Source organism: Bidens hawaiensis, unplaced genomic scaffold (genome assembly GCF_021521415.1).
Source record: "Bidens hawaiensis isolate Kalapana, Puna unplaced genomic scaffold, B.hawaiensis_p1.1 tig00006555_1, whole genome shotgun sequence".
Classification (NCBI taxonomy): Eukaryota; Viridiplantae; Streptophyta; class Magnoliopsida; order Asterales; family Asteraceae; genus Bidens; species Bidens hawaiensis.
Window position 1 is genome coordinate 1,000,501 of NW_027491442.1, and position 27,770 is coordinate 1,028,270.

Genomic DNA, 27,770 nt, shown 5'->3' on the forward strand with positions numbered 1-27,770 from the left:
AAAATATGTCAAAAGTAGGTTTTGAACACTTATTGTTTGTTTTTTGAGTTGAATTTCTATATATAATTATTACATTTGATTAGATTACAATTACTGTATTGCTAACTTACAGCATTGGTAACATGAATTATTGGGTACGCTTGAGTAGAGCTGTTAATGTTGGGCTCGGAGTTCGCTCAAAACGAGCTGAGCTAAGATGAGCTGACTGAATTTGTAAATGAAATGAACTCAAGTCGAGGCAAGTTTGCTCGTAGGCTTGTTTGTTAGGTTTAGCTTTTATGGCCTAATATACGTTATTAATAGTTAACTTCTATGGCCCCAATATGTTAAACATTAACCTTAACTTGATTATCAAAACAAATATTAGTTTTGTTTAAACAAGGTGGCTCGACCTATTTAAGAATCGAGATTGAGCTTAGATTTGTGTTCATGAAAAAAAACGAGTTGAGTTAACTTGTTTAACTTTGAGCCCCAGCCCCAGCCCCAGCAGAATTTGGCTGCTTGCTTTGTTATGCAGCCCTTCGAATTGATTTTGTGGTAGTTTTGAAACTGTTTGCAAGAATATATAGATTCAAGATTGTCGAATATAAACATTTAACAAGAAGAGATTTGAGTTTTAGTCCATTAGAACCCGAATATTGTTTGGCTACTTATGTGAGCATGGAGTCTTTACTTTTACAGAAAGATATAAAGTATTTTATTTTATTAAAAGAAATATACGAAGAACAAGAAACTATATATACAAGCATATTCACATGAAGAGACCAAAGTCATGGACTCGTGTCTTAAAACAGTTAAAACATCAATGGCAAAAAGAATCTAAAAGGTAAAAATTTCCCAAGTAAAAAATATAATACCATACACTATTGATCTAATTTTAAGTAAACATAATTTAGTTCAACATTATTTATTTATCTAAAAATTGAATATTTTCCTAGTCATACGTGTTGATTAATAATATTATTCTTTGGATCTTCATAAAAAAAAGTTTTGCCTCTTACCACTAGACTACAACTCAAGTAACACATTTTACTCCCATATAAGACTACATGTAGTGACGTTAACCTACTGTCACGTCACCACTCCTGACACCAAACACCGCTATGCGTAAAGAACTAGGGGCGCCATTGCATTAGGTGGTATCAGAATGGCGGGTGAGTCTTGTCTTGACTTGCAAAGTGGTCATTGCGATTGGCGCTTTCTGTAAAATATAGTCATTAGGCTATATAAAAGAAGTTCCGTTTTTAATATCTAAAAACTTGGTTAAACATTTAATCTATTACAAGTGTTTAATATGTTTGTGTTTGATATTTTCGTCTCTCTCCAACTACATGTTAATAAATTCCCCTTCACCATATATGGTCGAGGCTTTTGGCATCCGAGATGCAAGAGATTACTATATCACCATACATGGTTGGGGGCTTTTGCCATCCGAGATGCAAGAGATTACTAAATTAGTCTAAGAGCATGTTTAGGATTGGGTTTGAAAAATGTTATAGGCTTATTTGCTTTTTTAAAAAATTATTTTAAAAAGCTAGAATTTAGGGCTTTTGAAAAATTCTTTTTTAACCCTTTCAAAAAGCTAAAATAAAAAGATTTTTGTGATTGTCAAACACATTTTAATTTATTGACTTTTTGAAAACACTAATAAGCATTTTCTCAATTCTAAACATGCTCTAAAAATTAGCGCATCCTTCAATGTAGGTAATGATAGTGATTAACAGTAAACAAGCAAGATAGTAATTACATCAAATTACATCAAAACACAAGATAGTAATTACATCAAAGCCAAGTTGTGCCGCTATAAACATTTTGAATTATATCAATAATTATTTTGAAATAAAAAACACAAAAGTTCATATAATCCACATCATTTCAAACGTTTTATATACACACAACCCACCAAAGCATCTAAACTCATGAACAAAACAACCACTAAAATAGTAAAATATCTAAAATGAACTTGTACCAAATACACAACTAAACCTCAAGCAGAAAGCATAAACAGAACCAACTATTTCTCAATCTTTCTTCTTATTTTTCAAGGGCCCTAATGGAATCTTACTCACAACCTTCTCATCAAACACCGCATACTGTTTCTTCAACCTGGTCATCGCTTTCTCAGCAAGCACATCGACCTTATCTTCATACTTCTCGTACAGAACAGGAACCATGTGCAGAGCCACGAAACCTGTCTCGCCAGCAAACAAAAATCACGACTTTAGCAAAGTACTGTTTAATTAACACACAAAGAAAAGAGCCGAGAAACCGAAAGGTCTTACTCGTGTAGAACAAAGTCAAGAAACTGCACCAGCTGCCAACAACAGACAACACCCATAATCCAACGACAACCTGCAAATGATGCGCAGCTCGTGTCAAGTTATTGTTAATATAGTTACTCTCTTCTCAGAACCATTTTTGTGAAATATTTGTGAAATAATATAACATACAGCTAGAAACTTCTTTGGATCTCTCCCAGCCACAACACCACGTAACATTTGAAGAATATTATTAACTTCAATCCTTAACGCAGAAGCAAACTGATGAACGGTATCTTCTGAAATTTTAACTTCTGGTAGGCGTGGAGGTAACCTGTGATAGATCAGTTAAAAGACTTGAACTTGATATGGAAAATCAAGATTGACTTTGTGAAGCTTACTTGTTTATGATTTTAGAGGCACTAGACCACACAAACAGAACTGCGAACACAAGGATCAAGATGTGGCAAACCAAAGTAACGAGACGGTACTCGAGCAATTCAAATAACACCCATAATGCAGTTACTCCACCGAGTACACTTGCAGATATCTTCTTGTTACTCCACAAGAATATATCAGCAGCTGCATGATTACCAAATGATTAACCGAACAAGACAAGAATATATCAATATAGCAACACAGTATAACAGTCATTCACACATCAAATTAGACAAAATACTGATGATTTGTTCTTGGATTGCAGTAACTAACTGAACATCTAAGGACCGTGTGCCGTTACAAGATTTTACTAAATTAATAAGTAATGATAAGAACTTCAGTTTAAAGTGATTGTTTCTATCTGCTTTGTTTTACAACATCCAAATTCATAATCTGAAATTTTTAATAGCTATATGCCTAGGGGTGCTAAGAAGCGAAGCCGCTCACGAGGTACTCGAGATCATATCGATAAAAAGTTCAAAACGAGCCGAGCCTGAGCTCGAGCCTTGTATGAGAAGCTCGTCTAAGCTCGCCGAGCCTTGTGTATTATTAAGTTTTACCTCTTTTGAACTTCGGCGTATTAACTTCACACTGTTTCACCCTAGCTCGAGCCTTGTATTGAAAGCTCCTTTAGGCTTGCCGAGCGTTACGTGTTATTTAAGTTTTACCTCTTTTGAACTTCTGTGTATTAATTTCACACTGTTTCACCCGAGCTCGAGCCGAGATTTGGCTCTTTTTAGATACTACACGAGCTCTAGCCTAAAGTTTTTCTCATGTAACAACAACAACAAACGTACCCATTAAATCCCACAAATAGCAAAAGCTATTGGTAGGGTCTAGGGAGGGTGTGATGTAGGCAGACCTTACCTCTATCCATGATGATAGAGAGGCTGCTTCCAAAGAGACCCTCGACTCCAAAGCATGCACCATATAAACACACATGTACCAATAACAAAACTTATAGTGATAAAGCGGCACAATCAAATACCGGCACATAAGAGATCATAGAATTTAAATAGACATACCAACAAAAGAACAAATACAAGCAAAATCTGCCTAAAATGTAGAAGAGTCTAAGCCAATACGCTAAAACTAAGATACAAAAATGACAAGCAGCTTGAGCTTGAACAAAAGACTCACGATCCAAACTCAAGCTTTAGAAAAAAGAGCTCAAAATGAGCTCTCGAAGTCAAAACAAGCCGCTGCATAGGCTCGGCTCGTTAATAATTTATAGCTAAATGTCTTGTAGAAGAATCAAAGATGTAACCAGTAACCACTACTTAGAGTAATCAATCTAGTAATCCTTCTACTGATTACAGAATCATTATTCAATACAAATTACACAATCAACATTCAACCTTCTAAAGCCCTAATTTCTATAAATATATGGTAAAACTAAACAATCAGAGCACACTACCAAGCAATCAACTAAGCAAATTTCAAAATTAACTAAACATGAAGCACGAAACCAGATATTCAAATTAATAATAATAATAATAAATCAACAAGACAATTATTCCTTACGCTTTCCACCGCCTAAAACCTGATGCACCGGTTTCTCCCTACCGAACAACCGGTACCTACTCTTCAACTTCACCGGAGCATCATCATCAAACTTCATCTTCTTCTCCGATTCAGAATCCGACGACTCACGATCAATCTTATTATTCTTCTCGGTGATGTTTTCAACGAGCGGTTCGTGTGTAGTCTCGATCTCATCGCCGTGCTCAGCCATAGCTTTACAAAATTTGAACTGCAAACCCTAACTTATGATATTAATAATACTTGCAGAGAGTAAGTAGCGTAGTCTGTTATGAATTTGGAAGGAGGCGTGGTGTGTGTGAGAATATATATACGTGTCTGAATATTGTGAATAAAAGATTCTAGCACGATACCAGTGGGGACACAAACTCACCGCCTCCAATATTCAAAACGTCCAGAATATTCATTTATTTAGGAATCGGTTATTCACACACCCGGGTTTCATACGGTCGTATATAGGGTGTGTGGATTACCAAAGGGTGTACGAATAACATATTCTCTTTGTTTAACCTCTTTTAATTTCTTTCTCAAAGTTACAAAATAGATTCAAAAATATGTGTTTTATAAAATTGGATATAATAGAGGTATAAAATTTGAAAACACCGATTATTTTTGGTGTGTACAGTCGGTTTGATTTGGTTATGGAATATTGCTTAACAAAAGATAACTAAATGGTCAATAACCATGGTCAATAGGACGGTTACCCCCCCCCCCCAATTCTGGCAAATTTTTGAATGTGTTTTTTTCGTTGTTTCAGTTGAAAATGGTTTAATTATGCTGTTCCAAGTTCAACTATAAAATTTCAAATTTTGAAACTAAAATATGCGATCTCCAAGCTTAGTGATAGACAGTTGCGGAACGTCCACGTCTTGTATGGAGGTATAAATGTTGGAAATATAGGTATAAAATTTGAAAAAGCATAAATATATAAGGTTCGGTTCGGTTTTTGATAAAAGTCAGTTCACGGAAACAAATTTCATGTAACCATAACCAAATGATCGGTTAACCGGATTCACTTAACTATAACCGATTGGTTGTGACAGCTATGGTTAATTTCGGCTGTATTTTTGGTTAACAGTTCGGTTTTCATCTATGGTTCAGTTTTTGCCAACCCGTCAACTTGTTATTTATGACCCTTGTAATTATTTTACAGCTTGATTATAACTAAGCTACGACCATTCGAAAACTTGTTTAGATAAATGGATTAGCATGATTATGTTTTGTTTGAACAAAAAGTGTGTCTAGATTAGATGTCGTCTAGATGTGTCGCTTTGGGATTATAATATCAACTCGTCACATGAGACAATTAACGTCTTAAATTCAAGGAAAGCATTTTGGTTATTATATAATAAAAATTTGTGCTCTTACGGGGAAAAATGTATTTTGAGGAAATATATAATAAACGATCAATTATTTTCATTAATTAAAGTAACTTAAATGAAAAAATCAAATCAAACTCGGTGGCTAAGTTCCTTTTGTAGTTAAGTTTTCTTTGTGGCTAAGGTTTTCATTTAATTTGATTAGAATTAGATTTGATGTAAGTTTCTAATTTTTAGTAATTTTGTTTCCTTACTAAAGTTCTTTATTTTGTCTATATATATTTCATGTAGCAAATTTAAAAGTTATTTTTATTTTAACAATAGATTCATATTATATTTGGGAATATTGTCTTTTAATATAAAAATGAAAATAGAATGAAATAAACTTGTGAATTACCGGGTTTGAACGTAACTGCAGCATTGATAGCATTTAAAAGTTTGTACTTCACCCTGGGCCTGAAAACCCCTATAGTTTCTATAGATTGTCATATAATGGCTTTAAAAATTGGATCTAGGATTTCTTTTGGCAATCGGTAGGGATGGTAACGGGCCGGGTATTGCTAATTCATACCCGTACCCGGTTATAAAATTCATTCTCATATCCCGCTCATTACCTGTTGAATATGTGTCGGGTTATTACCCATCGGGTATCATGTATAACCGCGGGTATTGGGTATACCCATTAGATTGCTTAAAAAAAATTCCGTTAGGATTTTTAAGTAGATTTTTTTACCATTATAGTTATCGTATATATTTTTATTTATATATGAACTTTTACAAACTAAAATATGACACATTACATCTATATAAACGTTATCGTAAAATAATAGTAGTATAACTTTATGTATAAACTTGATAACATATAAAACATTAATAATACTTTTTAATACACATCTTAAATACAAAAGGTTAAGAAAAAATGAAATTAATAATAAATAGTTTTTAAGGGTTTTTATTTCGGGTATATAGTTTGGTAAACAGGTACGTCTTTTTGGGTAATTGGGCCGGGTATCACCAAATTCCATACCTGGACTATACCCGTGAAAAATTTTTAAAAATAATCTCATACCCGGCTCAGTACCCGTTGGGCTTTGGGTATACCCGCCCCGAATGCTTCGGGTTTCGAGTATACCCGTCAGGTTTTAGTTATTTTGCCATCCCTAGTGATCGGAGGCTTAACTAAACTTCCATCGGGGGCGATCGGGATTTTCAAGCATAAATAATACCCAACAATTTCTTATGGAGGACAGCTGCCTCTCATTCTTTGTGAGTACACCCCTACATACATAGGAGTGTTTTAGGTTAAACAAATCGGTTATAGTTAAACTTGGCTTAAACCACGAGAGGGGTGTTAGAGCCATCAGCCATGTGACCAGCGGATCTAAACACGAGGAGCGCCGGAGCGGAGTTTAATATTGGAAATAGAAGTGTAAAGGTGTCTAGCCGAAACACTTAAAGGTAGGGATGAGCAAAAATTGGTATGGTACAGATTGGTACCGGTACCGGTACCGATTCGGTACCGTCGGTACCGAATCGGTACCAAGGTTTTGAGTTTTCGGGACCGGTACGGTACTGGTATTTCCCGAATTTTACCTTAAATACCGGTACCGTCCCGGTACCGAACCGAACATTTCGGTACCAGTACGGTACCGAGCGGTACCGAGCTCATCCCTAATTAAAACTGTTCGGGTTCGGCTCTTTTATTGTTGTTATTTAATTTTATGGGTATTTTTATATTCTAAATTCTAAGATTCCATTTGATTTTTAACGGTCCGGTTTCAAAACATTACAAATAACTATATGACACAATTCGTAACATTTGATCTTGTAGTTATCTCCGTAACAATACTTGTAATACAACTTGCCCAATGTGCATCACTACTTACACTTTTTGCATCAAGACTTGTACCATGTCACTAAAAAGGCCTAGGGGGCTTTTCCAAAACAGCAGAAAAGAAGACCTCTTTACCATCATGTTTATCAACTTTTGGTACAACCACCCATTTGTGCTTTTTGTACCTTAACATCTTAAACCCCTCCAAATAGCCATCTAAATCCTCCTTTAAACAAAAAAAACTGTCAATCCATAACAACCCTCCTGGCCTAAGTGTGACATCTGACCCGATCCGACCCGACCCAGGTACCCGTTTCTCTGACTCGATCTCTTTCTTTTATGATTTAATATTTATTTATACTTATATTTTACTTTTAATAATAATAATATACTTTTTCCTTCCCGCCTCTTTCTCTCTCTTTCTTTCCGCCGTCCCGTCCCTCTCCTCTCTTTCCGCCTTCTTTTCCCTCTTGTCGCCGTCCCGCCCTTACGCCTTGTTTCCCTCTTCTAACTCTTTGCTTGTCCTTTGTTCCTTCCCGCCTATGGTTGTCTGCGCAGCTCCACGCGCCAGACTCCCTTACAAGGAATCCTGCGTGAAGACCACCTGTTTCAGCGATACGCGAGACGAACTCTTCTCGCAGCGCGTTAAGAATTGAAATTCTTCTCGCAGCGCGCTAAGAACGGAAGTTCTTCCCGCGACGCGCTAAGGATTTGTAGTTCTTCTCGCAGCGCGCTAAGAATCGTAGTTCATCCCTCGACGCGCGAAGAATTATAGTTCTTCCCGCGGCGCGCTAGGAATTTTAGTTCCTCCCGCGGCGCGCTAAGAAATGTGATTCTTCCCGCGGCACGCTTAGAAATGTAGTTCTTTCCGCGACGCGTTAAGGTTGGTTCTGTCTGCCTTCGCGCTCGCGCTCTCTTGACCTTCTGTGTCTGCCTTCGCGCCTTAGCCTTCTCGCGCTGAATCCTTCGAGTTTTCTGTTTAAATCTAGCCGTTTGCTTTTGTGTTGTCTTATCTTTTGAGCTGTTGACCTAATCTGCTTTATGTCTGAAAAGTTACTTTCGGCGCAGCATGCGCACCAACCCCATTGGTTGACAGAAAAAGTGACTGACATAATCTTTTGAGAATCTGCTTTTGCCATGCTTGGCCAGTACTTTATCTGTCCTCTCCCATGTCTTTTTCTGAATCCTGTCAGCCTTTTTCTCTTTTTCCCTGCTACCATATCTTTTGATATCTTTGCTTTTCAGAACTTTTTACTTTTTGAGATCTTTTCCCCTTTTTCTAGGGTTTGTGTCCCCTAGGGTTTGCCTATATATAGTACTATTTTCTTAACACTTCACACACTACACTTACTCTCTCCTGTTTTCCTTGCTCTCTGCCGCCTCCCTCTCTTGCCTCCGTCTTCCTCCCTGTTCTGCCCTGCTTTTCCGGTAATATATACTTATTAATTATGCTAACTTATAATCAAGACTTGAAACAAATCATTAAAACAATAATCTTATTTATAGGTTAACTTGTGCTTGTTTAAAGTTGGTTCTTGCTTTATCTTACACCGCATCGTTTATCAAGTGAGTAATCTCGTACCTAATCCCTTTTTGCTTTTAATGTTTTGGGATGTTCATGTGTTCATACAAACTTAGAGTCTTAAACTTGTTTATGAACTTTAGTCGCGCAGTATCCCATGTGTTGAGGACGTAGACTTGGCTGTTATTTGTATGTGTGGATCATTAACCGTCTTGTCGGTCGATTCCGCAGTTTTCATGGTACCATTAGATGAACACGGGAGAACATTCGTTTATGATTTTCTCTTTTGTTTACACATGCACAGTTAGTCTTGTTTGTGAGCTCAATTGTGAGCACTGGCAGTCTTATGAATCTTAGAGTTGGTCCCAATCAGATTACACCCTTGTTGAAAACCAGACAAACACATGTTGCGCGCAGATTTATGATTATCTATGTATTGTATTAAACTTGATTTCTCACCAACACGCAAGTGTTTGACGTTTATTTTAACACATGTTCAGGTTTGCAGTAGCTGTTTTGGAGCTTGTGGACACGTAGGACGTTTTCACTTTTGGACCTAGAATTAAAATGTATCAAGACAAGTTAATGTTGTTTGAATGTTATAATTTATAATATATTGATTTATGTTTGATTTATGTTCTTTATTTTCCCCGCTGCGCGTGCGCGATAAAATGTGTATTAATAAATATTGACACCAATAGTGTCGCGAGTAATGAAGCAATATGTGGCGCCCCGATGTATAATCCGCCTTTGGTCGGGGTGTTACAGATTGGTATCAGAGCTCGTTGACTTTAGGATAGGTGGTTAGACGTAACGGCCTAGAATACCTAAGAGTCCCTTCTCGCGCATGAGAGAAATCTCATGTTTGCGCGCTTATTGTTAATTACTCGTTATTTATGAATATGCTCGCGCTTGCGCAGTGTATGATTTTATGTTCTATTTCGCGATATTTCGATTTTTGTTGAATTTCGATTTTTACTGATTTTACTTACATATTCGTTTGTTGGGATTGAAAATCCGAAAAGTCATGGTGATACATGAATAGTTGATTTCCAATTTCCATTTACGATTATGTTCTGAGGTTGGAGACTTGAAAAGTCATGGTGATACATGAATTGTCAACCTCCAATACTCATTTTCTTGTATGTTTTATATTGAAGATTGAAAAGTCATGGTGATACATGAATCGTCAATCTCCAATACTCGTTTACTCGTATATTTTAAATTGGGAATTCGGAAAGTCATGGTGATACATGAATTGTCGATTCTTGATTCGAATTTGTTACCTTTATTAAGTCTGCATTTTGGGTCATTTATTTTACTTTAACTTTTGATAGCATCTAACTCCGTGAAACCAAGCTTTATAAGATTAAAACTTTGCGATAAAAACCAAGATATTAACTAAAATTAAAACTTTTATAGAATGCCTCCGCTATCTCGCCGATTTCAGAGAAGAGAAGCCTCGCGCATGCGTAGATAGCAACGTTCCCAGGAAATGGCCGCCGCAATAGCCCAAGCCTTGAGCCAAAACAACACCTCGAGTTATAACATTAAGTCCTTTAACGCGGGTAACCCTCCAAAGTTCACAGGTCTTGGAGGAGCCACCGTGATGCTCCAATGGCTCGAGAAGATAGAAAACACTTTCCTCCACACCCAATGCCCCTCAGACAGACGAACCCTATATGCTTCCAGTGTCCTGGAATCCAGAGCGCTTACATGGTGGAATGGAGTAGCTCATGCGCGTGGCGCAGAGGCTGCTTCTAGCATGACATGGGAGGAATTCAAGGAAATTCTTACGCGAGAATTCTGCCCTCCCAATGAAGTTAAGCGCCTGGAGGAAGAATTCTGGAACTTGAAGCAATACAGTGGCGAAGCGCGCGAGTACGCGACGCGCTTCCACGAGCTAAGCTTACTGGTCCCTCACCTTGTTACCCCTTCACGCCGAGCAATCGAGAAATTCCTTGGGGGTCTCCCCATGGAAATTCAAGATTCTGTATGGGCCAGAAACCCAGTTACCCTCTCTGACGCCATTGAGTTGGCCGCTGTGCTCAGCGACAACCATGTCAGAGCAGGAACCCTGTTCCTGCGGGGAACTGAGAAGACCAAACCTACCAAAACTGCCCCTGAACCAACAGAAACCAAACCAGAACCCTCAAACCGTAACAACCTCAAGCGCAGGCGCAAAGCCTATGCGCTTACCAACCCGCCCATTACCCAACAACCCATTTATCAACCTCCAGTTTACACGCCTAACCCACTGTCAGCCTACCCAACTCCTCCTGTAGTCCACAACTATGCCTTAACCAACCCAGCACTCCCTGCCCCACCAACTAAGAAACCTTACACAGGAAACCATCCCTTTTGCCCAACCTGTAGATTTCACCACCTAACCCAAACCCCGTGTCGACTTTGTAACCGATGTGGCCGTGCTGGTCACACTGCTGAGAACTGTAGAGTCCTTCCCGCCAACCCAATTGCGCAAACACCACCAGTCTACCCACAGAATCCACAACTAACCTACCAAAACCCACGACCCAGGTCGTGCTATAACTGCGGTGATCCCAGTCATTTCCGGAACGCGTGCCCGAGACTACAAGTTCAGATTACGCAAGCGAATCCGGTGAACCAGATTTCAAACCAAGTGACGCGTGGACGAGCTTTTAACATAACCGCGCACCAAGCGCAAGCGAATAATGACGTAGTTAATGGTACATTTTTGCTTAACGGATTTTATGCTTCTATACTTTTTGATACTGGCGCCGATCGAAGTTTTATCTCTCGCGCGTTTGAGCAGAAGCTTGCGCGACCGCGCGATAACTTAAAAGAAGATTTTTCAGTTGAATTGGCTAATGGTGAAATTATTTTAATTAACTCTGTGATCAAGGATTGTACGCTTAACCTTAACGAAAACGATTTTCTAATCGACCTCATCCCTATGCCTCTTGGAAGCTTTGATGTTATCATTGGTATGGACTGGCTCTCGCATAATCGCGCCGAAGTTATTTGCGCCAAGAAGATGATTCGCATACCTCGAGAAAATGGTGATCTTCGTATCTACGGCGAAAAACCCTCCCGCGGTCTTAAACTTATGTCTTGCGCCGAAGCCCAAAGACTCATGCGGAAAAGGTGTATTGCATTCTTAGCTCATGTGGTTAAACCTGCTGAAGAAGAGAAGCTTCGCGATATCCCTGTTGTGCGTGATTTCCCTGAAGTTTTTCCTGATGATCTTCCTGGTATCCCTCCCGCTCGTGAAGTCGAGTTTCGTATTGATCTTGTCCCTGGTGCTTCCCCCGTTGCTAAATCTCCTTACCGTCTTGCACCCGCTGAGATGCAAGAATTGGCAAGCCAACTTCAAGAGTTGACCGCTAAAGGATTCATTCGCCCTAGCTCTTCGCCCTGGGGTGCTCCAGTGTTGTTCGTTAAAAAGAAAGATGGATCGTTTCGCATGTGTATAGATTACCGCGAGTTGAACAAACTCACCATTAAGAACCGGTATCCCTTACCGCGTATTGACGACCTCTTTGATCAACTCCAAGGTGCCTCTTGTTTCTCGAAGATTGATCTCTGCTCTGGCTATCACCAGTTGCGCATCCGCGATGAAGATGTTCCGAAGACTGCTTTTCGAACTCGTTATGGCCATTTTGAATTCTTGGTCATGTCCTTCGGTCTAACCAACGCACCCGCCGTTTTCATGGATCTAATGAATCGGGTGTGTAGGCCTTTCTTGGATAAATTCGTGATTGTGTTTATCGATGATGTTCTGGTGTATTCTAAGACCAAGGCCGAGCATGAGCAACATCTCCGATTGGTATTGCAAAAGCTTCGAACCGAGCAACTCTATGCTAAGCTTTCCAAGTGTGAATTCTGGTCTGATGAAGTACAGTTTCTTGGTCATGTTGTAAACAAGATGGGTATTCATGTCGACCCATCCAAGATTGAAGCAATCAAGAACTGGATCACGCCATCTACTCCTACCGAGATCCGTTCCTTTCTGGGCTTAGCTGGTTATTATCGGCGCTTCATTTCGAACTTCTCGAAGATCGCCTTGCCTTTAACAGCTCTAACGCACAAAGGTAAACCGTATATTTGGGGCTCGAAGCAAGAAGAAGCCTTTCTAACACTCAAGCGTTTGTTGTGTGAAGCTCCTGTTCTTGCGCTACCTGAGGGTAATGATGATTTTGTCGTGTATTGCGATGCATCCAACCAAGGTCTCGGTTGTGTTCTTATGCAACGAGGCAAGGTTATCGCTTACGCATCAAGGCAACTTAAGGTTCATGAAAAGAATTATACAACTCACGACCTCGAGCTTGGTGCAGTTGTTTTTGCCTTGAAGATCTGGAGACACTACCTTTATGGTACTAAGTGTATCCTTTACACTGACCATAAAAGCCTTCAGCATATCTTTGATCAGAAGGAACTTAACATGAGATAACGCCGATGGAACGAACTCATCAGCGATTACGATTGTGAGATCCGGTATCATCCTGGTAAGGCTAATGTGGTAGCCGATGCGCTCAGCCGAAAACCCTGCCAACTTAACTGTATCTTGCCGCGCACCCAGCTTCACTTCGCGCCGATCCAAAGCAACCTTGAATCGCGTATTCGTGACGCGCAGCGCGCATCCATCAGTAACGGTAACCTTCGCGCCGAGTTAGCGTGTGGCGCGGAAGCACTCTTTGTGCCTAATCTGAGTGGAATTCTCTGCTATCTCAATCGCATCTGGATTCCCTTTGATGAGAATCTTCGCGCTGATATCCTGAGTGAAGCGCACAAATCTCGATATTCCGTTCATCCCGGCGCTGATAAGATGTACAAGGATTTGCGCATTACTTATTGGTGGCCCTGTATGAAAAAGGATATTGCTGTGTTCGTAGCTAAATGCCTGACTTGTTCTAAAGTAAAAGCTGAACACCAACGCCCATCTGGTTTGCTCGAACAACCAGAAATTCCTACGTGGAAATGGGAATGTGTAGCGATGGACTTTATTACCAAGTTACCTTTGACAGCAAGCAAACATGATAGCATTTGGGTAATAGTGGATCGATTGACTAAGTCTGCTCACTTTCTGCCCATTCGTGAAAACTACCGTGTTGAGCAACTCGCGCAGCTTTATGTCAAGGAAATTGTCTGCCGCCATGGTACTCCTTTGAGCATCATATCCGATCGTGATGGCCGTTTTATATCTCGCTTTTGGAAATCTCTCCAATCTGCGCTAGGAACTCGCTTGGACATGAGTACGGCATATCATCCCCAGACTGACGGTCAGTCTGAGCGAACTATTCAAACTCTTGAGGATATGCTCCGATCTTGTGTTCTTGATTTTGGAGGTAATTGGGATTCGCACCTGCCTTTGATCGAGTTCTCTTATAACAACAGCTATCATTCCAGTATCGGTATGGCCCCATTTGAAGCACTTTACGGTCGTAAGTGCCGCTCCCCGATCTGTTGGAGCGAAGTGGGTGAAACTCAAATCACAGGACTCGAACTTGTTCAAGAGACGACCGATAAAATCGCCAAGATCCGTGATCATCTGCTGACTGCCAGAAGCCGACAGAAGAGTTACGCAGATCGTAGGCGGAAGCCTCTCGAATTTCAAGTTGGTGATCTTGTTCTCCTCAAGGTGTCGCCTTGGAAAGGTGTTGTCCGCTTTGGGAAGAAAGGTAAGCTTGCTCCTCGTTATGTTGGACCATTCAAGATTCTCGCGCGTGTGGGAAAAGTTGCCTACAGACTTGACCTGCCGCCCGCGCTCAGTAATGTGCATCCAACGTTCCATGTATCCAATCTCAAGAAGTGTTTAGCTGACGAGAACCTTCACATCCCACTTGATGAAGTTCAAGTTGATGAATCTATGCATTTCGTTGAGAAGCCTGTTGAGATTATGGATCGCGAGGTTAAGCAAACCAAGCGCAGTCGTATCCCTATCGTGAAAGTTCGCTGGGAGTCCAAGCGCGGAGCCGAGTTTACATGGGAAAGGGAAGATCAAATGAAGATCAAGTACCCGCACCTGTTCTCTGCGCAACCTACTTCGAGATAAATTTCGGGACGAAATTTCTTAAAGTAGGGGAGACTGTGACATCTGACCCGATCCGACCCGACCCAGGTACCCGTTTCTCTGACCCGATCTCTTTCTTTTATGATTTAATATTTATTTATACTTATATTTTACTTTTAATAATAATAATATACTTTTTCCTTCCCGCCTCTTTCTCTCTCTTTCTTTCCGCCGTCCCGTCCCTCTCCTCTCTTTCCGCCTTCTTTTCCCTCTTGTCGCCGTCCCGCCCTTACGCCTTGTTTCCCTCTTCTAACTCTTTGCTTGTCCTTTGTTCCTTCCCGCCTAAGGTTGTCTGCGCAGCTCCACGCGCCAGACTCCCTTACAAGGAATCCTGCGTGAAGACCACCTGTTTCAGCGATACGCGAGACGAACTCTTCTCGCAGCGCGTTAAGAATTGAAATTCTTCTCGCAGCGCGCTAAGAACGGAAGTTCTTCCCGCGACGCGCTAAGGATTTGTAGTTCTTCTCGCAGCGCGCTAAGAATCGTAGTTCATCCCTCGACGCGCGAAGAATTATAGTTCTTCCCGCGGCGCGCTAGGAATTTTAGTTCCTCCCGCGGCGCGCTAAGAAATGTGATTCTTCCCGCGGCACGCTTAGAAATGTAGTTCTTTCCGCGACGCGTTAAGGTTGGTTCTGTCTGCCTTCGCGCTCGCGCTCTCTTGACCTTCTGTGTCTGCCTTCGCGCCTTAGCCTTCTCGCGCTGAATCCTTCGAGTTTTCTGTTTAAATCTAGCCGTTTGCTTTTGTGTTGTCTTATCTTTTGAGCTGTTGACCTAATCTGCTTTATGTCTGAAAAGTTACTTTCGGCGCAGCATGCGCACCAACCCCATTGGTTGACAGAAAAAGTGACTGACATAATCTTTTGAGAATCTGCTTTTGCCATGCTTGGCCAGTACTTTATCTGTCCTCTCCCATGCCTTTTTCTGAATCCTGTCAGCCTTTTTCTCTTTTTCCCTGCTACCATATCTTTTGATATCTTTGCTTTTCAGAACTTTTTACTTTTTGAGATCTTTTCCCCTTTTTCTAGGGTTTGTGTCCCCTAGGGTTTGCCTATATATAGTACTATTTTCTTAACACTTCACACACTACACTTACTCTCTCCTGTTTTCCTTGCTCTCTGCCGCCTCCCTCTCTTGCCTCCGTCTTCCTCCCTGTTCTGCCCTGCTTTTCCGGTAATATATACTTATTAATTATGCTAACTTATAATCAAGACTTGAAACAAATCATTAAAACAATAATCTTATTTATAGGTTAACTTGTGCTTGTTTAAAGTTGGTTCTTGCTTTATCTTACACCGCATCGTTTATCAAGTGAGTAATCTCGTACCTAATCCCTTTTTGCTTTTAATGTTTTGGGATGTTCATGTGTTCATACAAACTTAGAGTCTTAAACTTGTTTATGAACTTTAGTCGCGCAGTATCCCATGTGTTGAGGACGTAGACTTGGCTGTTATTTGTATGTGTGGATCATTAACCGTCTTGTCGGTCTATTCCGCAGTTTTCATGGTACCATTAGATGAACACGGGAGAACATTCGTTTATGATTTTCTCTTTTGTTTACACATGCACAGTTAGTCTTGTTTGTGAGCTCAATTGTGAGCACTGGCAGTCTTATGAATCTTAGAGTTGGTCCCAATCAGATTACACCCTTGTTGAAAACCAGACAAACACATGTTGCGCGCAGATTTATGATTATCTATGTATTGTATTAAACTTGATTTCTCACCAACACGCAAGTGTTTGACGTTTATTTTAACACATGTTCAGGTTTGCAGTAGCTGTTTTGGAGCTTGTGGACACGTAGGACGTTTTCACTTTTGGACCTAGAATTAAAATGTATCAAGACAAGTTAATGTTGTTTGAATGTTATAATTTATAATATATTGATTTATGTTTGATTTATGTTCTTTATTTTCCCCGCTGCGCGTGCGCGATAAAATGTGTATTAATAAATATTGACACCAATAGTGTCGCGAGTAATGAAGCAATATGTGGCGCCCCGATGTATAATCCGCCTTTGGTCGGGGTGTTACACTAAGTACCCTATCCCAATCATAAAGTACAAAATCCAACAACACATAGTCGATCCAACCGTCTAGAAAGCGTGTCGTGTGGATTAAATCCAAAGTGTTGTCGAAAAATGGAAGCCGTTGATTTATTGTCAAGTAAATAGGTACAAGTCCCCGAAGCGCGATCATTTCACTAAACGGGGCCCCAAGATTAATAGTAGCGGACACAATTGTCACGTTATGTTCCCTCATCCTAGCTGCAAAAGTACCCGTCGCGACACTAAAATCTAACTCGATACGTATCTCATCAGGCTTCAAATCGAGAATGTCGGTGATTCGGAAATCAGGAGTCGAGTTTGAAGACGGGTCTGGGTAAACGGGTACGACCCATCTCGGGTTTTCATGATGAGTAAGATTGAAACAATCTGAACATTTGAAGAATCCTTTACCTGTCTTGTTGACAGCAAGACAGGTAAAGTTTTTGCATCTGTACTGACTCCACCGCACGTTTTTATTATCCGGAAGGCTCCATACTGACTCCGGGAATGGGAGTGGCTTTGTATAAAACTGTGGGGCCCGTGAGAAGCATCTTCTTCTCGGCAACGGGTCACACCCGTGAACCATTAACCGTTGAGCGAGTTTCCAATCGTCATCACATATATCACCCACATCATAATTCATATACTCTTCGAGTTCTTGTTTCATTGAAAAACAAGCATGCCCTATGCTTGTAAACGTCCCGTTTGCTCCCATGAAATTTTGCTTTCCTAACCTATTCGGTTTTATCCGAATATATTTCCGGATTTCTTCTGTCAAAAAGAAATCCGAAGAGTTATGAACCGGTTGTGACAGGTTCGACCCTGTCACAACCTCAGCATCTAGACTAATAGAACTTGCAGACTCGATCAGACCCAAAATGTCAGCAAGAAACGAAGCATATCTCAATGCCTCGGGTGACTCTTTCTGGGAATCTCTTATATCGGTTATTTCATGATCTATCTTCTTGATAACGGTTTCTAATATACTGATTTGACGACGAGTGTTAACATAGAGTTTAGCATTATACACGAATTTTGTATCCGAAAAGATAAAAGGCTTCAAAGAGTAGAATTTGAAATAAACAATACAAATAAGTGAAAGAACACCCAATATGGAAACACACCTTGGAATTCCTCTTAATATACTCAACTTCATCTTTCTCATCCCTTGATCATACACGCGAATGCAATAATCATACGACTACCATTCGTGACTAATGCTAGTAATCATCAAAACTTAAGTTCCACTAGACAATTGGAAGCTAAATGATTAACAAGGAAACGAGTCGCTTCATTGCTAGATAAAGTGTTACGAATTTAATAAAATTGTAACATGTAACTTTTCGTAAATTTTCGGATAAGAATCTTTTGATTCTTGGATTTGTGCTTAGTTTCAAGACTTGATTTTGATTATTTTATGTATTAGTTTAACAACAAATTGGCGTCCGATTCAAGGGTTCTATAAATCCATTGGAGTATTCAAATCTACGCAATAAAGAATTGGGTTGGCAGATGGATGAAGAACAATTAAAAATGTTTTATAATCACATTGTGAAGCTCGAAGCATAAAATGCAGCACAAGTTATGCAAAATTTAAGACGTAAAAATCAATGGAGTAACGCTTAAATAATGGAATTCTCACCTAATGAAGAAAAACGTGACAGGGTGCACCAAATAATGATATCGGTACCGAAGTGCAGGGCTGTCTCTTAGGTAAGTTAAATGAGGCAATAGCTTTAGGCCTCCAGTTTTATAGGGCCTCCATCTTAAATAGGAGCTATGTATTATGAGATTTTGAAGGTAGATTTTTTTATAATAGTAACTCATTGATTGGTCACAAGCTAAGGATGATTGTTTCATATCCATTATCACTGCATATCATCCATATTCTATTATGTTTGTATACTCTCTAGCGCTATGCACATAAAGAAAAGAAAAGGCTTCAACATAGTTTTAGGCCTCCGAAAACATTGAGTTAGCCCTGCCAAAGTGACCGATACACACAGTGAAGTATTCGGTACTCATTTTTCTAAAATTCGCTATTTTGGTTTGGTACCAATTTTTTTCGGTATTCATGTACCGAATGAAAAATGTAGGGTTTGTTTCTCTTGGATATTAAGTATCGGTATCCTCTATTAGTTACCAAGTATGTGTAGCTTTTTTTTCTTGTTTTTCTATAGAGACCGATACAGTTTTGAAGACATTTTGTGTGTCTTAGTATATACTATTATGATTTCTTGATTATTATACGAATTGAAATACGAATGAATTTGATATGATCAACGGAGATTAGAAAAAAAAAAGTATCACACCAAAATACCGGTATCAAACCAATACATGGGGGGGAGGGGGGGGGGGATCTTTATTTTACCTCCTACTAACGTTTTATTAAGTTAATAGGTTACAACATTGTAATTTATGAAATTTTTTCTCTCACAATACAAACAATCTCAACCACCTTATTACTTTTCAAAAAGTTAATAAGTTATAAGATGGTAAAAATAAGCAATCCCAAACACCCCATACAATACAGTATTCGATATGCGGTTTATGCAAATCTCGTTTTTAGAACTTTAAGTACCGGTGCCGGTAAAAGTATATCTCATCCCTAGAATTCAATCACACAAAACTTAAGATCAAATCAAAGCAACAATTTGAAATCTCATAGGCTAAACCAGTCTTAAATTAATTAACCAATCCAAACCACAATTTCTTTTCTAGATCAAACTACATGATTAATCAATAACCACCGTTAATCACTAGATCCAGTCGACCTACAACTCATCACCTCCTCCTCCGGCCATCGGAGTACTGCGATAGCGGAACAACCTCCGCCAACGGAGTCGACAACGGCGTCGGCAGCGGCGAGCTACGACACACCGGACACGTAGCATTAAGCCTTAACCACGCATCAACACACTTAGCATGAAAGCAATGCTTACAATCCGGTAACATCCGCATCATCTCCGCCTCTTTATACTCACACAAGCATATAGTACAAACCGTTTCACATCCGTTATTGTACGGAAACTTAGGGAACGAGTTAATCACGTCTTCGTCAAGTCCAACGACGCCGTTTTGGTCCTCGTCGTCGTCTTCGTTCGTTTCGTCGACGAATATTATGCTAGGGAGGATAACTCCGTTATCGTTAGCATTATGGTTATTGTTAGGGTTATGGTTTTGAAGGCGTTGACGGTGGCGTAAGCAGGTGTAGGAAGTGAGGAGTAAGGAGGATAACAAGACGAGGAAGCCTAAGGCGATTCCGATGGCGTAACCGAGGCCGATGTTGGTTAGGTAGGTGTGAGTGTGGTTAATGGTGGTTGGTGGTGATGACATTGGAGTGAGATTGGTGGTTGGTGTCCATTTGGTGGAGTTAGAAAGGTTGGTGGGATGATGAGAAGGTGTAATAAATGAATTAAATGGAGAGGTAATATTAATGAAGAAGGTTTGAAAAAGAAAAACCTCAACGCTCCCACATCGTATTCTCTTTATTTATTTGTTTAATTAAATTATCAAGCGTTACTTAGGTGGACACATCATTTGGAAGATATAATTTTAAATTAATAGGGTATACAAAATTGAGATATTTATGGGTTACCACTAGAATTCTGAATTCCGCGACTGAAGTTTGATTCTTACTTGTGATACTTCTGATGGATTATGACTAGGGGTGTGTAGACCTGGAACCATTTAGAAGGGATTTTCATACCCGGAACTGAACCATATACACATGGGCTACTTCGGGTTTTAAACATGTTACCCACAAAACCGGTTTTTCATGCCGTCCTGTCCATTCTTCACTTCATGTTACCCACAAACCGGTTTTTCATGCCGTCCTGTCCATTCTTCACTTCCTGCACAACTAAAAGAAAGTGATTTCCTACACAACCATATAGAAAATTGAAAATCTCAAACATATGATATAAACATGCACCATTTATCCAAACAAAACAAAAGACTGCAAGTTGTATTTGAATAAGTGAAATAGTAGATATTGAACCTGAATATACAATATTATCCCACATAACACAATGTTAGTCAACATAAACTTTAGGTAGAGAAATGAGACTATAAGAACTGACGTATTCTTCTATCTATTGGGATATAATTGGAGAAGGATTAATGCTTTGCGGGTTCCATCCTTGTTCCGCTGAGTATGACCTGGACCGAATCGTTTCCCGTTTAGATGGAATTTTCAAATCCAGATCCCAAACCATATATGGAATAAAGGACGGGTTCATGGGTTTGGCAATCAGGGTTGACGGGTGTGACCTGTGAAATGCTCACTCCTAATTATAACAATGAAGGATTTGAGTTAGGCCTTGCTAGTTTGTTAGGTCTAATCCTGAGCCCACCTATGCTTTTTCGTCTCACTGTGTGTTACGATATAGAGTTATGCTCTTATGGTAGCGCAACAACTATCAAGCGGTAACATGTGGTATGATTTCCTTGGGGAACGCCCAAGCCGAACTTTGAAGTCAGCGTGAACTTTGTTAAGATAACGTAGTCTGGCCAGAGTTGGGCAACGGAACTCTCCAAATTGGAGAGTGCAGTGGCCTAAACACAAAAAGAAAGTCGACGTACTAAAAAAGTAAACTATTATTCGATAGTATTTTGCTGTGAATATGTAAGGTTATGTGTCGTTGGTTAGCACCCCATGACAACTCACTTTAAAGGGTGAATACTTGAATAGGGTGCTCGCAATCGCTCAGCAAAGGTGCCAAAATGTAATATAGGGCTCGGACATGAGTGTGCAACGAGCGTTGATCCGGTATGTATGTGTATGTCTATGGAATTAATTTGGTAGTCGATCAAAGAATTTCATTTGTATTGGGGCACCAACCCACAATACATGACATGGCTAATACGTATTAGGGGTGTGTGGATTGACCCTTAAATTTATTCATGTTGTGTTGGACCCACTAAAAAATATGATAACATGTTTAATTTCTTACATATGAATGCTAGTAATATATAGTGTAATGCCTATGATTTATTTTTATGGAGAAATAATCGGAGGCCTTAACCAAAATTTATAAGGAGTGATTGGGATTTTCGGGTATAAACAATACTAAAATAAAAATTATGGTGAGCAACCGCCCCCAATTCCTAATGCATAATTCCACCCCGGTGAAATAGTAACCAGAAACTTATAAAATTAGGCCATTTACACTTTATATCCTTATGTTATTTTTTTAATGTATAAGGGCACCCACAATACAGGTCTATAGACTTGTCCATCATTTAGCTGGAGCTGAGATGGCAACAAAACTTTAATCATGCCTCACATTCTTAGAGGTGAAAGTTTTTATTTAATGTCGTTTTGGAAATGGAAAAACTAAGCGACGAGAAGAGAGGATGGGGGAGTTCGGTTTCTAGGGTTTTTTTGGGTCGTACGTTGGACTTTTATCGAAAAATGCTAAGGTGGATTCGTGACCTCTGACCCACTATGGATGCTCTAGTTAAGTTCGATTGTATGGGTGGGGGGGGGGGGTGTCCATCTCTTTATACTTGCACATATACTAGCCACTAATCACTATGATTGCACCTTTTTAAGGATAAGAAATAGAAAAGTAAGATGAATAAATGATCAAAGATTGATCTTTCCAAACGTTTTGTATTTTTTTTTTTTTAATGGAAATTGAAGTTTTATATAATTTACTATAAAACGATTACAATAAAGTGGCAGGCAAACGGGCAACAAGCTGCGCCGCAACCCCCTTTTGAACAGCAAAGCCAATCCTGCTAAAAACGAAGCTTTGGGACCTAGAAGCTGAAGAGGTTCCGTGTACGACGCGCTGAACCCTACTCAAAAATTTCACAGCCTCTGGAGCCAGAAAACCAAATGTATCAAAGGCAAATGGTAGAAAGACATGTTGATTATCTAAACAAGCTTTCTCGTGTTTAACAACTTTGCCCGATTCAGCCTTCAACGCAGCCTGACCCACAACAAACCCACGGTCCCTGAGCCCAACAAGAGGAGACACTCCTGTAAGATCCACACAGGCGTGTTTCCCCCCTGCCCACCCGAACACAAGAATATCAGCTGGTCGTAAAGTAGACCTCCCTTCAATAGGATCCGTGAGAAAGTTAACAGGGGCCTCCTTTTTAGCAGAAATCTCTGCCCGTTTAAGAACATCACACAGAACATCCCTAACCAGATCATGTCTGTATTTAAAGCCAGGCAATTCTTTGCAATGCACCGCATGGTCACCAAAAGAATCCAAACAGACCTTACGACAAATTGGGCAAGGTTCATCCGTCGGGAACATAGGGATCATTAACCGGTACTTAAGGATAGCCCGATACTCCAAACCCGACATACGTTGGCCTAATCCTTCAATGGGGATGGCCGTTAGAAAATCCTGAGCCCGATGAGCCCGAAGGCATTCAAACACCGCCTTTTGGCGAGGGGATAGATCAAACTTCACTTCTAAACTCTTGACGATTCCACTAAATAAGGCACTCGCCACAACATGTTGGGCTTTAGGGGGGGCGGTGTCCTTATTAGAGAACCCGCTAAGATCAAAATCTGGAAGTGAAGTACGTAAACGATCCATCGCACACCCATAATCAGAGTCCAACCCATAAATATCACAACCCCGAAGAATATGGTCTTGCAAACACCACGACTGTGCTCTCGAAGCCACAAAAGCATATGTAGATACATCCTCGGCCGAACAGAGACCCAACCCCCCATAACGGATCGGAAGTGATGCCAACCTCCATTGGAAATCCCCAAAGAACGGACCTCCACAAACCACGATGTCCTCAATCGCCCTCCGAAGACCATTGTCAAATATAGAAACAGCTTCCCCCACATACATAGGTTGGCATGTTCTCAAACCGAACAAAAGCTTGGCGACTCCCATACATGAGCGAAGCAAAAGAAGCTCGCATTGAGGATCCCGAAGTCTTGGGAGACAGCTCATCAGTTCCACAGCGGTAGATGCCCTTTTCATAGCCAAACTGCTGATAAACCCCGCATCCTGGCTTACAGCACCACCAAGGAGTTTCACGCCAAGCACCGGCCTTCCAATCCCGCAAGGGAACAACCCCTCCTGTGCCTTCACCCCATTGTATGTTGGCCAAAATAACTCTGTTTTCTTAACGTTTAATTCAAGACCCAAACGAGGCCCCTCAGACCTGATAATATCTAATGCTTTGGCTACCTCTCTAGTATCCCCGATAATCATGCCATCATCCAAGTACCAAGCATGAAAGAGAAGCTTGCACCGATCTCTGATTTGGTGAACAAGTGGGTGCAAAACTAAGGCAAAAAGGAGAGGCCCAAGAGGGTCCCCCTGTTGAACCCCAGTGGTGGATTTAATGAAAGTATCACCCACATATAACCTAGCCGACTGCCCATATAAAAAATCCACCCAAAGAGAAATGGAAGGACATCGACTCCGAACCTCATGTAGAAGGGTCGTCCTATCAACTAAGTTGAAGGCATTGGAGAAATCAACAGTAAGCATAGCCAATGACCCATCCGAATGAAACTGATTTAGAAACCTGTTCGCGCTATGAAGCACAGCCTCTGCCCCACTGGGGACTCCCACCCCAAATTGAAAGTCACCGAGGTATTTAACCATCTCCTTCCCGACACCCCTCATAGCCACCTTAGAGACCAACCGCCTCCAAATGGCCCCAACGGCAATAGGTCTAATCCCATTGTCCGGTTTAAGCAACGGCGTAAGTGGGGCAGACGCAACAAACTCTGCCAACACCTTAGGACACCTTCCCCCCAAAAATAAATTAACCACCGCAGAGATAGCCTTGAGCAAACCATCCGCAATCGGAGACCCCTCTCCGCACAACGCATCTAAAATGTGTTGGGCTCGCAAACCGTCCCGCCCACACGAAGTCCCTTTAGGGAAAGACTTAATGCACCCAAGCACACTATCAACGTCCACGACAAGGGGAGACTCAGAAAGCAAGGAAGCAGGCATAATCGGAGGTATTTATTTGTGTTGCATTCTTTTCGTTATGCACCATCACAAATCTTTATGAAACATTTGTAACAGCTTTCGGATATGACATACGATCTTAAAAAACATAAAAAGCAATAGTTTGAAGTTCTACACTAGTTATTAATTAAAACTACAAAGTTGTCATCATTGTAATAAGGTATTTTAAGATTCAACTCGTTTTTTTTTCATGTCACTTTGTGATTGAGTTTCGAGTAACGATAATCTCAATGGCTAAAGTTTAACCTCAAGTTCAAAATAGCAGGGACCCCTAATACTCGGTGTAAAGTGCAAACCCGATGGGAATGAGTAATCTGGTATTAAGGTGTATGAGACCAACTATATGATACGGATTTATAATTAATTCTAACCCGTACCGTTATCATCTATTACAAACTAGGAGAGTACCTCAACATGCATTACTACTGCCTATATATTCAAATTAGTACAAACATCCATTCAACGATTTTGATTAGGTATAAAAAATACATTAAGCTCTTTTTGACTTTTGCAAAAAATTAAAAGGAGTTTAAAAAGTAACTTCCTCTCATTTATCAGAAACACATTTTCCTCCCATTAAAATGTTAAAAGGAGTCGCAACATCACATTCCCAAACACCTTTCTAACTTATAAAGACTAATAAATTTATAAGTATTTTCAATAAGCAATTTCAAACACCCTCTTAATTTCGTATCTTATAGTATGTAAAAGTTGCAATTATCACCCTAAGACATACAATGTGTGAGGTCACAACAAGTACGAAACATATGACGCGATAAAATACAAAATACGCAACAAATAAACAAGTATTTGATAATGAATCTATGCGAATGTACAAATACACATTCTTCAATTTCAATACGAGACTACAAGTTAAAACATACTTGAAATAAATTATATGTGATCACCTCGATCTTATTTTTAGTTCAACTCGATTTAGAAGAAGTCGGCGAGTGAAGGAAGCTTGATCTCGCCCTTGCTAGATACCGGTATGCTAATGTCACCGATAAGTGGAAGGTCAACAACTAGGTTGACTTGAAGATCGTAATCAATGTCCCAATCCACAGCAATGTCTTTCACCAAGCTCACTAATATGCTGTGTGGCACCTTAATCTCAACGTCTAGCAACGTGTCACCACTCGCCTTAAGCGAACCCGGATCTGGGATCTTTCCTGTCGCTATCTCGCTAGTTCAAAGTTAACACAAACTTAGTAATCATGTACGACGCTAAATGTATGCATGTATGTACGCACGTACGAATATATGAAATTTCACGCTCACCATAAATAATATTCTCTCTATTTATTTATAAATATGTTATACATGTTAATTTTGTATCAAGGTATTTCATATTTTTTATATGTGAAGCGTTAAAATCAAAGTGTGATTATTTTTTCATACGTCTAAAAAATCATAAACATTAAATTATTTTTTCTAGTATACAAAAACGAAATTTCAAAATTACTACTTTGTTTTTTCGATTTAATTTCTTTTGTCACAAGTAAAAATGGTCAATGGTCAAATAAAAATATAAATAATCACTAAAATTAGCATTCATTTGTTGCATAAAAATTACTCGTTTTATATGAAACCCATTAAGCAATATTTGGTTAAAATGGTAAGTTAATAAATATCAAAAATGTATTTAAATAAAAGCAATCACTAAAAGTAGCATTTATTTGTTGCATAAAATTACTCGTTTTATATGAAACCATTAAACATTTGGTCAAAACAATTTAATTTAATAAATATCAATAAAGCAATAAATACATTGGCTTATGGTGTTACAAAAATATTCAACAATGTAATAATAGTATAATACCCATAATGACCAGAAATTTATAGACAAATGAAAGTAACTAATGAATCAAAAACTTTAATTTGTGGTAAAAGGTTGAAAAGTCTATGACTTGATAATCTCATAATCCACATAAACTTACCATGTCAACAATAATCCACTCATAGATTATGAATGCAAACGGTCACATTTTAGTCACAAAATATATATATTACTATTAAACATTGACCTTGTCAAAACTAGACAAAGGCATACCATAAGTTCATCCAAACTTTACCAAAAGCAGATCTAAGTTTTCTACAAAACTACTGCTTTTGGTAGACAAATCAAGTAAAATATTGGAGTAACCGCTTACGTTAACGACTTGTTGACTTCCACAAGAAATGTGAGCGAGCATGATCGATAAACTAAACGAAATTAAACAACATAAACGATAGCAAACAAATAATACCTGCCGGAACTTTTAAGAACATAACGAATCTCTCCTATCGGAATAGGTGTGCTATAGGGATTTGACACGTTGACCTTAGCGTTGTAGGTGACCGAGCCAAGGGCGATGCTTTTTAGATCAACGTCGGTCACAGTCGCCTCGGGCTTGGCCATGCTAGCCACCGTATCGGACACGAACTGCTTAGCCTGTTCCAACAATCCTGCCATGGTTTCGGAAATGATCACCAAAACGAATTTGAGAAAGCAAGAAGTTGATTGTTATGCAAGGAGAATATGCTTTTGCTACAATATTATGAAGATGCTATATAGTTTTATAAGGGTGGGGTGGGGGCCATGATCCGTGGGCTGGGCCTCAAAGAATGGGTCACACGTGAGTCATGAACTAGTTTTGCAATAATATTCTATCAGATCCAAACCTTAATTAAAATACTTAAATATATATACTTTAACTACAAGAAGTCAACTAATTAATTGTTGTCATTTAGTAAACGAGGTGATCGGACATGGCGTGGCGGTTAGGTGTCTCCTCTCCACGTGTTTCCT

General features: G+C 39.7%; 4 protein-coding genes across 4 annotated transcripts; all 4 read right to left on the bottom strand.

Moving 5' to 3' along the window:
* Positions 1 to 1,931: 1,931 nt before the first annotated feature.
* LOC143632931 (reticulon-like protein B5) lies at positions 1,932 to 4,431 on the bottom strand. The gene is made up of 5 exons (XM_077101337.1): positions 4,221 to 4,431; positions 2,660 to 2,840; positions 2,451 to 2,592; positions 2,283 to 2,352; positions 1,932 to 2,191 (listed from the first exon to the last, which is right to left on the bottom strand). Exons 1-5 carry the CDS (start codon positions 4,429 to 4,431, stop codon positions 2,022 to 2,024), a joined length of 774 nt encoding a protein of 257 aa, XP_076957452.1. The 3' UTR covers positions 1,932 to 2,021.
* Positions 4,432 to 7,448: 3,017 nt separating this feature from the next.
* Positions 7,449 to 18,221, bottom strand: LOC143632932 (putative methyltransferase At1g29790). The gene is made up of 2 exons (XM_077101338.1): positions 16,998 to 18,221; positions 7,449 to 7,673 (listed from the first exon to the last, which is right to left on the bottom strand). The coding sequence occupies exons 1-2, from the start codon at positions 18,172 to 18,174 to the stop codon at positions 7,474 to 7,476; spliced, it is 1,377 nt and encodes a 458-aa protein (XP_076957453.1). The 5' UTR covers positions 18,175 to 18,221; the 3' UTR covers positions 7,449 to 7,473.
* A 1,572-nt stretch (positions 18,222 to 19,793) lies between these two features.
* Positions 19,794 to 20,348, bottom strand: LOC143632933 (RING-H2 finger protein ATL67-like). The gene has a single exon (XM_077101340.1). The coding sequence runs from the start codon at positions 20,343 to 20,345 to the stop codon at positions 19,794 to 19,796; it is 552 nt and encodes a 183-aa protein (XP_076957455.1). The 5' UTR covers positions 20,346 to 20,348.
* A 5,565-nt stretch (positions 20,349 to 25,913) lies between these two features.
* Positions 25,914 to 27,498, bottom strand: LOC143632934 (desiccation protectant protein Lea14 homolog). The gene is made up of 2 exons (XM_077101341.1): positions 27,229 to 27,498; positions 25,914 to 26,165 (listed from the first exon to the last, which is right to left on the bottom strand). Exons 1-2 carry the CDS (start codon positions 27,432 to 27,434, stop codon positions 25,916 to 25,918), a joined length of 456 nt encoding a protein of 151 aa, XP_076957456.1. The 5' UTR covers positions 27,435 to 27,498; the 3' UTR covers positions 25,914 to 25,915.
* Positions 27,499 to 27,770: the final 272 nt, after the last annotated feature.

Excerpts from the sequence above, each read along its gene's own strand:
- LOC143632931 (XM_077101337.1), bottom strand. The coding sequence starts at position 4,431 with ATGGCTGAGCACGGCGATGAGATCGAGACTACACACGAACCGCTCGTT. Across the intron at positions 2,593-2,659 it reads GCCTCTAAAATCATAAACAA|GTTACCTCCACGCCTACCAG; the intron begins GTAAGCTTCACA and ends GATCTATCACAG. Across the intron at positions 2,353-2,450 it reads ATCCAAAGAAGTTTCTAGCT|GTTGTCGTTGGATTATGGGT; the intron begins GTATGTTATATT and ends CATCATTTGCAG.
- LOC143632934 (XM_077101341.1), bottom strand. The coding sequence starts at position 27,434 with ATGGCAGGATTGTTGGAACAGGCTAAGCAGTTCGTGTCCGATACGGTG. Across the intron at positions 26,166-27,228 it reads GTTCTTAAAAGTTCCGGCAG|CGAGATAGCGACAGGAAAGA; the intron begins GTATTATTTGTT and ends ACTTTGAACTAG.
- LOC143632933 (XM_077101340.1), bottom strand. The coding sequence starts at position 20,345 with ATGTCATCACCACCAACCACCATTAACCACACTCACACCTACCTAACC.
- LOC143632932 (XM_077101338.1), bottom strand. The coding sequence starts at position 18,174 with ATGAGAAAGATGAAGTTGAGTATATTAAGAGGAATTCCAAGGTGTGTT. Across the intron at positions 7,674-16,997 it reads TGATTGGGATAGGGTACTTA|ATGTCACACTTAGGCCAGGA; the intron begins GTGTAACACCCC and ends GGATCGGGTCAG.